The sequence below is a fragment of the Leptonychotes weddellii genome, chromosome 2 (assembly GCF_054177405.1).
Source record: "Leptonychotes weddellii isolate Sample4059 chromosome 2, ASM5417740v2, whole genome shotgun sequence".
Classification (NCBI taxonomy): Eukaryota; Metazoa; Chordata; class Mammalia; order Carnivora; family Phocidae; genus Leptonychotes; species Leptonychotes weddellii.
Window position 1 is genome coordinate 121,260,728 of NC_138370.1, and position 14,851 is coordinate 121,275,578.

The 14,851-nt window shown below is 39.6% G+C and overlaps 2 protein-coding genes across 3 annotated transcripts in view; both read right to left on the bottom strand.

The window, feature by feature from the left end:
* The window catches only part of BMP2K (BMP2 inducible kinase), a 124,707-nt gene extending 120,122 nt beyond the window's left edge, over nt 1-4,585 (bottom strand). Inside the window, exon 1 of one of the 2 annotated variants that reach the window (XM_081812264.1) lies at nt 4,191-4,585. In XM_081812264.1, coding sequence (XP_081668390.1) covers nt 4,191-4,362 — 172 coding nt within the window. In that variant the 5' untranslated portion in view covers nt 4,363-4,585. The remainder of the gene's footprint in view (nt 1-4,190) is intronic. The other variant, XM_031041216.2, reaches the window with a different exon arrangement.
* The window catches only part of ANXA3 (annexin A3), a 295,648-nt gene that overhangs the window by 120,122 nt on the left and 160,675 nt on the right, over nt 1-14,851 (bottom strand). The window lies entirely within an intron of this gene.

Consider the following 14,851-nt stretch of genomic DNA (forward strand, 5'->3'; position numbering starts at 1 on the left):
TACTACAGAGCCTGGCACACAAAAGGCATTTAATAGTTATGGAGTAGTAACAGTTGTCAATATTTTTGTTAAATCCTCCCCATCTGCTTTCTCTGTCCTCTCTCAGAAACTTTAACTTACAAGTTACTGGGTAGCCACAGATAATTTCTGCACATGAAATATCATGCTTAAATCCATCATTTCAGATTGATTTATGTGGCAAAATCAAATGTATATTACTACCTTCCTGTAAAATTAACAGTGAGAAGTGGTTAACACTTAGCCTAAATTAACTTACCCTAATCTAAGTAGTTAACTCTGAGAGAGCTACTGAGCTCCTTCTACAGAGCTCTGTAGTACATTCCTGGCCTCTCAATTACCTGTACTGACAGTACCAACAACCCCCGTGTCCATGACAGAAAGTCTTATCCTTACCCATGCAATTATATTCAAAATACCATTCCTATCCAGCCCCCAGAACCTCATAACTAGATTACCTCAACAAATTATGGACAGTGTCCCAATCTCCTGGTTCCGCATTTATTTAAGCACTTTGTACCAAACACATTTAGAACAACATTGAGAACCAAACACATTGAGAACCAACTTCTTCCCATTATCAATCAATATTAAATCCTCTAACCAGCACTGAAGGCTTATGGAGGCATGTGACCAAAAAGCCAGTCCTATGTTTTATTGGAAACTTCAAAGAGTACACTGAATTATATATGCTTGACAATTTGACACCTTTCAAGCTAAAATTTACATACGGCTTTATCTGATTTTTATAGGCCCAAATTGGATTTGGTTAGCGTGCACTCCTGAAACTAAACTGTTTTTGAAAAAAAAACACGAAAATGCTCCACAATGATATTAGTCCTCTAAACTTTGAGGAGGAATTAAAAAGGTGCAAGGTGTAACAAGCATTTTCAAACATACAAATATTTAACTAGGGACTATGATACAAAGTGTATATTTCAGCAAAGAAACTACTCCAACAGTTTAAACATACAACATTTAAGTATATCTCTGAGAATCTGTTTCTTTCTTTAATTATGTAATATATAAATATTATGTATTTATATATATACATGTGACCTCGTAATATTTATACTCAAATATTATGCATGTATATGTATACATACATATATACATACATACATAGTTGATTGTCATTATTTGGGGATTCCATATTTGTAAATCATGTGGTCACTAAAATTAATCCGTATTCCCAAAATCAATACAATGGCATTTTCATGATCATTACACACATGAGCATAGTGCTGAAAATTTTGAGAAGGCCGGCTGGAGTCAACAAGATACCATTCTGCCTTGTTTATAAACAAGGGCCCTTTTTGAAGTCTGTTTAGTGCCATGTTTTTCTCATTTTTGTGCTTTTTTACTGATTTCATTGTTTAAAATGGCCCCAAGCATAGTGCCAAAGTGTCATCTAGTACTCCTAAGCTCAAGAAGGCTGTGATGTCCCTTACAGGGAAATTAATGTGTTTTAGATAAGCTTTATTTAGATATGAGTTACAGCGCTGTTAGCCCTAAGTTCAGTTTTAATGAATCAACAATATATATTAAATAAGATCTTTAAACAGAAACTCACATAAAACAAGACTGGTTGACAAAAATGTTGTGACCAGGGGCTTGCAGGACCTTACGCCTGTATTTCTCAAGGGCAATGGTTCAGTACTTACTAACTCACTGTTCAGTGACTTTACAAAACATAACTACTCTGAACAATAAGAATGAAATATGTAAATATAAATATACTTAGAAAGAAGGAGAAAGAATATGAGACAGAATATGAGAAAGAGGGAAGAATAGCAGATTTACTGAAGACTCAAAGACACTGCAGAAGTCATTCTGAACAAGATGCCTATGTTGCAGTAGTATGGCAAGAACACCTCAGGGCACAGCACCTACAATCTTGGCCCTGTTTAAACAACAAGGACCCAAAGCAAAAAAAAAAAAAAAAAGTAAAACCTACCTAGTTTGTTTTTTGGTCTTTGTTTCTACCCCTTGTCCCACCCCTTGTCTACCTCTGCCCAATTCAGGTACTCTAAACTCTAATGCCTTTCCACACCACTTGCCCTAATCTTATAATTCAGCAAATGTATCTGTCAATTACTGAATGATCATTCTTGAGTGTGAACCAGACTTTGTGCTTAAACATCTTGTCTAAATTGTCTAAATTATTTGGAAAAGAGAGAGGATATTAAGCATTTGAAGTAAGAAACTGTCAGGATCAAAAAGTAAACTGCGTATAGGTAATTTCAGTTGTGTGTGTGAAGAGAAAAGAAATACAGAAGGGAAGAAAGTCTCCCCTACCCTCCAGAGAGGATGAAATAAAAGTCCAGTCCAAGAGCTGGAGTGTTGGGTGGGGAAGTCCCACCTTCCAAAACAGTTTCTTCAGCTCCTGCTTCATCCTAGCACTTAGTTATGGATTTTCCCAAGAAAAATGACAAAATTTATAGCAAAAGCTAGTAAACAGTGACATTAGTCCTTAATTTCTTTTTAATTTTTGGTGGTTGAATGAGCACTCCACCTTTGAAATTCTTCATTTTTATTTTCATTTTCCCAAATTACTTAATTTTTCTTGAAAATGACTTGCTTATGGTAATGATAGGATATGCTTAGAGCAGTGATAGAAGTCACAAATCCAAAGTGTAGTTTGATGAAACGTCAATGTTTTCTTTCTACTAAATAAAAAACCCATCTGGGATTTTGTGAAATGAAGTGAGTGTAATACTACTCAAGCCACACTTCAATTAGTTACTACAATCCAAAGAAATAAGTACAGCATGTGAGTTAACAGCCATGTCTTCTTAAAACCCACAACTCAACCTAAACCAACATTTGAAAATCATGTATAACAAAGAGCTAGGAAATTTTACATCTATCAAAACCAATCACCATATATTCATTCTTTTGAGAAGCTAAGGATCCTTCTCCCACCTCTCTAAGGTTTGGCTAGGCTCATTACTAGGGGCAATGGCTTGTGTAACAATGACACCCATCCCTGAATAATTCAAGATTTCTTTCTCTTTAAATATTTTATAGACAAAAACGTTCAGATTTTTCTTTTGCACTAATGTGCTATTGTTTATGGCATTTCAAAAAACATAAGTGGAATCTCTCAGTCGACTGTGTCCAAACCACATCGATGTCTGACTTTCAGAGAACCAAAACTACTCTCTTCAGTTTCTTTTCTCTTAACCTTGGAACTTAAAAGGGCCATTTATCAACAAATTATTTCTTATGAATTTTTAAAAGTATTTTTTGTAATATTCTGCAATTAAAAGCTCAAAGATCAAATGAAGCATGCAATAAATGAGAGAAAGTATTTTCTACAAGCCAGTTACACAAAAAATACAAAACTAAAGTGCAGGATCTTGTTTTTTAAATGGAGTAAGCTTTCTTGTAAGCAGACTTGCAACTGCTGACATAGCCTGGTAAAGATAATGAAGGACTGAACGCAAAACTTCGCAAGTGAAAGTTAACCTGTTTTCTTAGCCCCTTTTAAAGTACCAAAGAGACATACTGAAAGGGTATGAATAGCACCTTGTCTGATGAAGATTCTAAAAAACAAAGATAAATGGACTTCAAGTTTACCTGCTCCTCCTCCAAAGCAACCTACTAACTGAATTTGGGGCAAAGTATCACCTCCAACACATGCACAAGCGCACGCATAGAAATAAACTGTTTTTCAACTGATGACTGAGTAGGAGCAAACCCAGCTCGCCTTGGGGGACTGCAGGGTCCCGTACCCTGCAGCGCGGGTGGAGACGCAGATGTAGAGGCCAAAGCACTACAGCCGCCTGAGCCACAGCTGGCAGAGCAGAGCCTCGATCCTGCACGATCTGCCCCTCTAATGAGTCACACTGGTCCAATCATGACACCACATCACTCGCTAGGACGTTTTCTACTTACTTCTCCGCGTCAAGGAGGGCTGAAAAGGACTTAAACTCAGTAATGAGAGAACTGTGCACCGGTCAGAGCTGCCAGCCGCGAGAAAAACCGGCTTAAGAGCGAAAAGCCCGAGCTACTCTTTAAGAGCCCCCGCCGGCACAGCAAAGGAGGCAGAAGCGGGAAGAAGAGTAAGCCGAGAGGGCGAGGAAAGAAGCGGGCGAGGACCCGGAGAGCCACCGCCACTCCCCAGCCCTCCCTCACCTGCCTGCCCGAGTCTCCCCAGGCGCCCGTACCTTCGGCCAGCGACTCCTCCAGGGTGACCTGGTAGCGGCCGACCGCAAACACCCGGACCCCCACGGACGAGCTGCCGGAGCTGGAACCGGCCCCGGCCCCGCCGGCCGCGCCACCCGCCGCTCCGCCGCCGCCGCCGCCCTCGGACTTGGGCATTCGAGAGAACTTCTTCATGGTCCCGCCGGCGCGCTGGGGGGCGCGGGGCTCGCTCAAGCGCGAGCGAGAGAGCGAGTCCTCGGCCCGGGGCGCGGCCGGTCGTCCGCAAGGGGTCGCCGCCCCTCGCCCGTCCGAGCGTCCGTGCGCGCTGCGGCCCGCCGAGCCTCACATCCCGCGCGCCCCGAGCGCACTGCTCCGGCCCCGCCGCCCGCTCCGCGGCTCCGCTGCAGCTGCCGGGCTCCCGCAGAGGGCGGTGGAGAGGGCGGGGACGGGGCGGGGCGCGAGGGGGCGGGGCCGAGTGCGGGGGCGACGCTGCCGCCTCCGCGAGTGCCCCGGACGCCCTAGCCGCCTCACTAAGCGTCGGGAGCGCGAGCCGGGGAAGGGGGAGCGCCAGGGAGAGAGATGGGGAAGGGGGCGGGGCGGCCGGCCCCTCCAGGGAGTGGGCTGGACCTCTCCGGCCTCACACCCCCAAGACCGCAGCCCGCGGCGCCGCCGCCGCCGCCGGAGCTGGACCTACGCGGCTCGCCACTTGCGGCCGTTGGCGGTGCGGCGCCGCTGCCAACCGCTCTCTGAGGCCCGGCGCCCCGCGCAGGCGCGTTATCCGCGCCGCCGGAAGTGACGGTTCCGGCTCTTGTCACGTGGAGAGGGAAGGGGGGCGGGGAGGTGATTGTCGGGGGTTAGGGACTAGGGCGAGGTCCGGGGTCCCGGGTGTGGGATCCCGGCTGGGAGCGTTCAGGTTAGGCCTCTGGGGCCCCGGCCTCGAGGTGGGAGGTGGCCGGGGGACCGGTTCCCGCGCTGGCCATGCGGCAGGGTCTGTCATCTCGGCTAGGAGTTGGTGTGTCACTCTGGATGCTTAAAAATGCCGCCAACAACTTTACCCCCGCTAAGGAACTTCTCGCTGCATTTCTAAGCCAGTTTTCCAGACCTCCCCTGAGAATCTTCTTCCGCTCGCCCACCCTGAGCGTGGGAGGTGGGAGCAGCGCGGAACTAGAGCGGATTCCAGTAACCCAACTTCTAAAGCCACCGTGTCGCACTCTGTAACAGGCGCTTGTGCTGGGAAGCGTTTTTGCGGTTTATAAATTGCTTAGGAGTACTTTTTAAAATCTCGTGTGCTGTGCAACAGCCGTGTGAGATAGTCGAAACAGGTATTATGTGCATTTGCAGACCATCATCGCCTTTGGCCAAGAGAACTTAATGGACTCGCCCGAGGTCGCACAGCGGGCCAGTGGTAGAGCTGGGACTACAAGGTCCATCCTTTGATACTTAGTTTCGTACTTTAGGCCCTTCTGAAAAAGGGGGTTGAAAAACGGCAGATTTCAGAGTGTTTAGAAGCAAAAGCAGCCGTTGAATTTTCCCCATCGCTCCTTCAACAAAGAGATTAGCCCACCTTAAAAAAAAAAAAAAAAAAGGCTCGTTGCATCCATTTCATAAACTGCAGGAATCTCAATGCGTGCCAGGATGAGGCAGGCATAATGAGCATGGGTGTAAGACGTTGAGGGGTGTAAGAGAATGAGAACTTAGAGAGCATGTGTAAGGAGAGCACCCGATTCTCAGCTTCAGCCTGCTTTCCACCACACAACCCCAGCTTTCTGAATACAGGCCCACTGTGGCCAGGGGTTCCAATTTCTTAAGAGAAACCAGATATTTGGAATTTTTTTCTAATATGGCATTTCCTAATTTTTTTCAATGTAGACCAAGTAAGTTGTGCCTGTAAGACTCCAGTATACACCTTCTATGAAAGGAGATGAACGTGGTTCTATCCCTACCCCTATTGCTTTGTCCAACTTGTTAATGGGATACAGGCAGATGTGCTTAGGCAAAAGACTTTGAGCTTAATAGTCTTACATTTTTCCTCCCCTCTGCTATTTGAAGAGAAGCTATTTCTACCAATGCCAAAACAGTGCTCTGGATTTAGGCATTTCTCCTGCATAACCCACTAAGCTAAAATTCTTCATCCAGAGACCTGACCTTTAAAGTACGTTCCAGCTCAATGGAAGTCAGATTATATGTCAGATGATTGATGTGGTGTGACAATTGGGGATTTCCATTTAGAAATAAGCTAACCATTTTCCTTACTGTGGAGATTCACTGCGGAGTCCCATTCCTACAACATTTGAATTATATTTCTCAAGCAGACTAATGGAGAAATTTAGTCATTTCATACAATTCAAAACTGGTATCAGCCTAACATACAGTTTGGGCCTAATGCAACTACACCTAATCTAAATACAAGAATAAATAAAGTCTCCTATGATCAGTTGGGGAGTAAATTTACCACAATTGCTGTGGCAAAGAAACTCATAACCTGACTAATAATATGGAAGTTTACAATTAGTTTAAAGCATAAGTCCCCTTGTAACACCAGGCAATGTGTTCTTTAATTTTTCACCAAAAATGTAATAAAATTTAAATTTTCTCTCATCTTGACAGAATGTTAACTCCACAATATTCTATGACAGCTACTAACATATTAATAAGAAAGTAAAAACATTGTATTACTAATAACAAGAATGCCAAACATTTACAAACACTTCTACCACCAAAAGATGTTGAAACTAACTGTCATATTGTATCTTCCTATAGCTTTGTGAATTGAGGATGAGTATCCTTTAACCAATTTGTAGGCAGAAATTGAGATACTAATATATGAAAAAACTCTATTGAGAATTCTAGTCTCTTAGTTTTGTACTTATTCTCAAACCATGGTTACAGATGAACATCCACTTTGGCTTCCTACTGGAAAATAAAATCTCTAGGAAAAAAATGTATGAATAATGTAGATTCTGACCCTTTAAAATACTGTCACTGAGATAACTTACAGTAAGTACACAGATATAGAATAGTTTAATAAAGGTAAAAGATTAAAATTACATTTTAGTTTTTTATACATATCTCAATATTTCAAATGTTTATAGCTGTACTGCTATAAAAATAGTTGGAAATTAGCCACATAATGAAGACTTTAAATTTTTTTAATTTAAATTCAATTAATTAACATGTAGTGTATTATTAGTTTCAGAGGTAGAGTTCAGTGATTCATGAGTCTTATATAACACCAGTGCTCATTACATCATGTGCCCTCCGTAATGCCCATCACCCAGTTACCCCATCCCTCCACCCCACTCCCCTCCAGCAACCCTCAGTTTGTTTCTTACGATTAAGAGTCTCTTATGGTTTGTCTCCCTCTGAAGACTTTTTTTTAAAAAATAGATTGCTTCAGTTTGCATGGTTTCATGTTACAATATTCTGATAAAGTCAACAGATCACTGTAGCCAACTAAAGGATTTTGAGATCCTTAAACAGGAAGGATTTTGACAATGGGGGGGGAGGAGGGATTATTGTTGTATTTTTGTCTTCTAGTGGAAAACTATAACCCTTTTTGTTACTTTGACCCTCATCTACTTTACAATAAGGTGGCTCTCAAAGATGTGTGGAGTGAGAAAAACTGGCATGGATCAAACAAAATATGCTTATCCCAAAAGGCTTATTCCAGTGCCATTATTAGCTTTATAAGTCATCTCTTCCAGTGCCTGATTATTCATTTTTTTCTCACAAGTCAGTGTTTTCCTTTGATGATGTACCTTCTCTCATTATTAGCCTCATTATGCTTTACTGTTAGGAATAATTATTCTCCCTCCCTAACAGTATTACTTTATACCTAGTTAAATGCCCATAATCTTTGCTTTCCAAAAAAAATAAAAGTCCCAAAGTCCATTAGAAGAATATATACATCTCCCCATTACTTAAAAACTGTTTTTTAATGTCACCAATATTTTATCTTCTGTTAAAACTACTTGACATCATCACTATACCTTGTCAAAATTTATATACATCTAAGAAAAATCAACCTGGCAGTGTAGTTTAAAACACTGTTCACAAATATTCTAAATAGGGAAAAAATGACTTATCTGACATGAAGTTCTTTTATGATAGAATTTTGCCTACAGCTTGACCACGCTTTTTAGAAAGACTACAAGAGGTAGGCAACTTCACCATCAGGAGAGGCACTTTGATGGCCATCCCAGCTGAATTGGTAGGGGAGAGGGGTGGGGGGGAGGGGGAGGTTCCACCAGACATACAGCACCTCAGGCTCACAAGTCACAGCAGGGACATCTTCCTGCCTAAACAAGTATTTGTCCTAGTGGGATTACAATCACGCTCTTGGATATGTTCCTGCCCTCCCTCTTCTTGCTACCTTTTGTATTTCCCTCCCATGGCCAAGCTCTACTACCCTGTTCTTACCCTGCTCCCAGGTACATTTATATAAAATTTAGCAGAATGTAAAATAAGAACCAGTTCTTATTGGATACTTGTGATGTGATGTATCAGTGCTATTTAAATGTGCATTACATGTATTAACTCAGTACATGTAGAAATGGTGAGCTCTAAAATTGTGTTTGTATGATATGTTGCCTTCAAATCTCCACCCAGCAATGTGGCTGATGTTAGGTTCTTAGAAATTTCCAGGGGCAGAAAAGCAGCTCTTCTGGTTTGGGGAGCAGATGAGCAGTTCCCATGGTAAAATACTGAATTATGTTCCAGTATGTTGAACTGAAGCTGAATCTCTACACTTCCACAACATTCACATATCCACAAGCAAAACTGTATTCAAGTTACTACAGAGGGACAGAAAAAGAAAGGCTTGAAGCTAATTCAGCTTTTGTTTCAATACTTTATCAAAATTCACATCTTGTTTTACCCACTCTTCTGCCAACTATAGTAGAGACTATTTATTGAACATGTACAATGTGTAAAACAGTGTATGAACCAGTATATAATAAGAACTCATACAGTATGGTAAGAATCATGGGATTTCAGGGCTGGAAGGGGATGTAATCAAATGGAGCATCTGAAAGAGGAACAGGAACATTTATTGAGCACCTAGTATGTCTCAGGCATTATGCTTAACACGGTATAAATGTTACCTATGTATCCTCTAACAAGGGAAGTGAATGTTATTATTCCCAACTCTCACTCCAGCCACCCTGAACCACCTTCATTTCTTGCCATCCTGTTTCAGGCCCCAGTGCTCACTCCAGTTAGAATGTCTTGTTCTATCTCACAATTACCTGATTTAATGGGTGACTCTGTGGAACTCCAGGGCCACCTCCCCTGTGAATTCCTGACCTCTGCCATTTGCCAGTCCTGGGTAGAATGAACCCCTTGGTACCTCACACTACTCTTTGTAGACTTCCAGAACTACACCTATCACTTAATTACAAGGGCTTCCTTACATGCTTGTCTCCCTCTACTGCATTGTAAGAGGTTTAAGGGAAGGGACCATGTCACATTGTTTTCTTAAAATCCAGTGCCAAGCAATGTGCTTGACATATAGTGAGTATTCAATAAATGAATGAATAACTTAGCCTAAAATCTAGTAAGTGGTAGGGTTGGAGGCTTGAGACCAGGCTCAAATCTCAGATGTGTCTGAAAACCCAAGCTTCTTAGCTTTATCTGCACCTGAGTTTTGGTCATCTTTAATATAGGAAGAATATGTTTTTTTATTTTGTTTTTGGTGGTGCTGTTGGTTTTATTTTTGTTTTTTGAAGCAGGGGCTGGAGGTGATATGCACTATGAGTATTAAGTAATATACAATCAATACCAATCATCATGCTGGGCCCATAGAAATGTCAGTTCCTCTTTCTTTATCATCCTATTCAAAGTTGTATTACATGTGACAGAGCTAGGATCCAAACTACCATGTCACCTTTTCACCACAGGTGCTTCACAGATACAATCTAGATTCTTATTTGGGGTGAGTTTCAGGCTTCTTAGCATTTTTAAGCCATTTTACTTTTTTCTGTTTTGGCTGACTTTAGCCTGCAGTTGTAGTAGAGGATAATATAAACAGAGGTGAGGCACAAAAGAGCCTTTACTTGGCTGAAAGCTTCAGGAGGGTAGGAACCATGACTTCTTCATCTCTACATGCCTGTCCCCTCATAAGTGCTTAATAAACATTGGTGGAACTCAAGTGCTTTGGTCTGCTGAAACCTAGATGGTTTCCCGGATCTTTGTGAACCATCTTAAGGGGAGAAATGAAGGGAGCTAAAAAAGAAAACAAACAAAAGAGGAAATAGAAAACTGCTCAGCGTATGGAACTGTAAGATAAGAGTGGAAAACTTAAACAGGTAAAATCAGGACAGCACAAGCAAAAGAATGCTGTAAGTAATAGCATCAGGACAAAGATAGAGGAGAGCTCTAAAACCAGAAGTGAATCTAAAAGCAAAGCCTGAAGCTATAATGGAAGCCTGGTCCCCCACCACTCAAAACACACAAATCTGCTCTAAGAGGCTTATTTTCTACTGGCTAATTTATCTCACCCTTTTCCTTTTGTGCTTGCTGTTTCCCTAACCCCAAACACTGTCTTTCTCTCCTCCTCATCTGCATTAGATATATGCAGCTTTCCCAACTTAACTTACCTCCTCTAGGAAGTTCTTCCCCAACTTCCCCACCTCATAATAACCCATCATTTCTCTAAACCGCTGTAGCATTTTTGTCAGCATGAAAAGTCTAGCACACTGTGCACTTTCATTGGTCAGTGTGTATAAGTCTTAACTGTCAAACAAAATACAAAGTGCATGTATTTTTATTTTTAAGTAATTCCATTGCATACAGAGCCCAATTAGCCACATTATGGGTGCTAAACATGTATCAAATTAGACAGTCAAAGTACCTGAATAACAAAGGCCACTTTGAATTGGCATTTGGAAATACGTCTTTTTTTAATTGCACTTTGGATTCATAGAAAGGAATTAAAGGCAGATGCTCTGAGGGGAAAGTTACAATTGACCAGAGGCTAGGTAAACAAAGATAAATATGACTGTACTGTTGTTTAAAGGCAAAAGAGAAGTTCCTCTTACATATCTTTCCTCAAAAAACTCTTTATGAAGTGTGACTGGATATTATATGAAAGTGATTTCATTATTTGTTTTCATCTGGGTGAAGATCAAACAACACCTTCATGCATATTTCAAGACAAAATGAAAATTATATTCGTGTACCCACTTTTTAAATTATAATATTTCCAATTTGATTTGCATTGACCTTCTTCAATTATGTTATTTACATGTTGCTCTAAAAATAGTATTCAACGAAATCATTCTTAAAGGACAAGTATGCTTTTCTTTTTTTAACCTTTTAGTTTTTTATACTTCAGCACTATACCTTATCCCTGTTCTCTTATCTGCTGACAGCAGCGGGCCTACTTACATGGACAGATTAGAAACATTTTTTCCATTTACCATGACAACACCCAGCTAATGTTTACTGATAAACTAAGAGCAAGTCAGAGCATCTACAAAATGCAGGAGGAATTCATACTCCTGAGTAAGAACTTTAATTCAGGAGTGAAGGAGATAGTATAGCTGAAGTAAATTCATATGTTATTAACATTTTATTAAAATTCTTGTCATTTTTATGCAAATAAAATACCCTCTGTTGAGTCCCCATGTTGTATCCTTTTTATAGACAAGCACATTTATATAAGCTCTAAAATTATAGTGTGTGTGTGTGTATGTGAGTGTGCGTAGGCAGCTATGCACTAAAATGTTCATTCTGTATTGACAGATACCAAATTCAAATTTTGCACACATACATAAGCACTTCTGATCTTTGAAAATGTGTATAATAATACATTTTAATCAAAATAATTGTGAGAGATATTAATGCCGATATTTTGTACCAAAGAGGGTTAACCAACTATAGATTTGGCCCACTTAAAATTTTTTTTTTTTTTTAAATAACTTGTGAAATGGCTTTATTTATGTCTCTTGATTATCAGTACTCATCAACATCACTGTCAGCCTTGATTAACTGGTTAAAAATTTCAGAGCAGAATAAGGAACTTTCATGAACATTTCCCCCAATCCCTGAGAATCATAATCATCACAGATATATTTTATCCCTTCATCATAAATCTCTGGAAAGTAGCCGTGTTCGTTCATTGTTCACAGGGCAAGGGGCAGTGTCATAGAGAGTTAATCCATGTAAATTGGCTTCCACTCGTAAAGAAATTTTCTGAAAATCACGGATGTAAGTCAGGAAAAAACCAAAGAAGGAGAAAGACATAGACCATTTTGCTGCAGTGGTGACCATGTGAAGCACATAACCTCTGTCCTCGGGGTTCCAATGGAGTTTCTGAACGATATCTGTGCCGAAATTCCCACTCCCCGAGGAGCGCGCCCGCGCCGCCCTGGCCCACTTAAAATTTAAACTTTCTTATAATAATACAGCAAAAAATAGATGATCAAAACCTTGAAAAATCAAGTCAAACAGTTAAAATTGTCTCAAATTGCTTCATATAACAATTTTTATTTTTTTGTTGAATTTATCACTTGTTTTGATAGCATTTACACACATCCTCAAAGGCAAAGAGTAACTTTAGCATCTTCACCGGTCCTACGTAACTAATTAAATTAACTAAATAGTCACTTATTGCAGGTCTGTATATACATACACATGCACACAACATTGTACCAGTCACATAGGAAAATAGGAATAAGACAAGATTCAAACTCTAAGCCAAACAAACATTGAATCTAGTCACTGTAGATTGTTTTCTCATGTTCATGATCATCCTATGCATTCTTTACATTTGTTCTTCTTCTGACCAACACATTGTCTCTTCCACCATTGTTAACTTTCTCACTTATGACCCATTAACTTTTCTATAATAATCATAATGAATAATTTCAGTGTCTCTAATGATTACTCTATAGTAATTCCCTGCACATCAAGGATAAAATTTAATTGAAATGTATACTACATGAGCATTTGGGATAAAAATAAGTACCTTTAAGAAAAACATCTGGACACTTGGCTGGCTCAGGCAGTGGAGCATGTAACTCTTGATCTCGGGGTTATGAGTTCAAGCCCCATGTTGGGTGTAGAGCTTACTTAAAAAAATTTTTTTTAAAAAAGAGAGAAACATCAATGTTTCAGTTCAATAAAAATATCAAGAAGACAAACAGATTCCCTTCTTTAAAAGAGGTTTCTTTTAAATTCTTCATCAGAAGAATCTGTCATTAGCAATTCCAGTAGAGCATTCATTAATATTTCATGTTGTCACATCTCCATTCAAAAAGCAACTCTAATCACTAATTCATTCTATCTGAATTACTAAGAATTTTTAAACATTTTCTAATTATGCACTAATTATATCTTTAAATTCTAAACCTGATTTTTAAAAGAAGTAAAATATAAAAACTACTTGTACTTTTAGGTATATGATTGTTTAGGGGGAGTCTTTTATTCATACCTACTGAATAGGATACTTACAGAATGTGTAATCAAAATCAGCTTCATAGTTACGCTTTATTACATAGTGAATGGTGTTTATAATAGCATTTTCAAGATAGTATGTTATTATGTTTAAGAAATACTACTTCTTAACCAACAAGTTCTACTGGTTCTTGTCATATAAAGCAGTATGTTTTATGAAAGAAATAGAGAAGAATATAGCTAGATGATTTCTGTGTTTTTTATTTATTAACAAAAAGAGAAATAAAGATTGACAGTTTCACATAAATCATATTTTCTCATATGAAACCCTGGTGTTATATAAAGACAATAGTATTAGTTAATATGCCTAAATTCTAATGTAAAACACTTAATTTAGTGGGCTCTATGGTCAACGCATAATGCTCTGAAGACAAATTTAAGTTCTTGATGATGACACTATTTTGCTTGATTTGTTGGGCATCTTAATATGTGGTATTTCTACTGGAAATTCAGTAAAAGCAGAAAATAAAGACTTTCTCCAACAACACATTACCATCTCTCTAGCCCAATGGATGTTAGCAGAAGGGAAGAAAGTAAATGTGAACAGAGAATTAGCACCCAATATCTACATGTGTAACTTATATTTTTGAATCCTAATATTGAGAGTACCTTTTATAAACAATCTGGATCTTTGTCAATTTGTGTTCAGTTTAGTCTTCACTGTTCAACAAACATTTATTAAGCCAACCATTATGTGTGACTCTGCAAGGGATAAAATGATTAATAAGGCACGTTCTCTTCATTAAGAAAGCAGAGTCTAATGAAAAGACAGATGTATTCATATCTAACACAAGGCAGAAGGCTAAGTGCTGTAATAGAGACAGGAAGTGCTAAAGGAGCATAGTAGGAGAGATGGATTTTAACTCAGGTATCAAGGAGGGCATTGTAAAGGAGGTAACATTTGAGATGAGCTGAGATTGCAACAGATGGTGATGATGGATCCTGTAAGAGAAACTTAGTCTGCCCCATACCTCCCATCTCATTCCCCTTTAACCTGTTCTACTTTTTCTTTTTTCCACAGTACTCATCTTCTAATTTATTTATTGTATTTATTTTTATTTACCTAGAATGTGAGTATTCAGACAGGGATCTTTGTTTTGTTCACTGAATGCACTTTGGTGCTAGAATTTTCTGGCTCATTGAAGGTGCATGATAAATATATGGACAACGTATTAATGAGGAAAAGATATAAGTTAACAACAAAGGCAGAAAGTGCAAGGTATTTTTT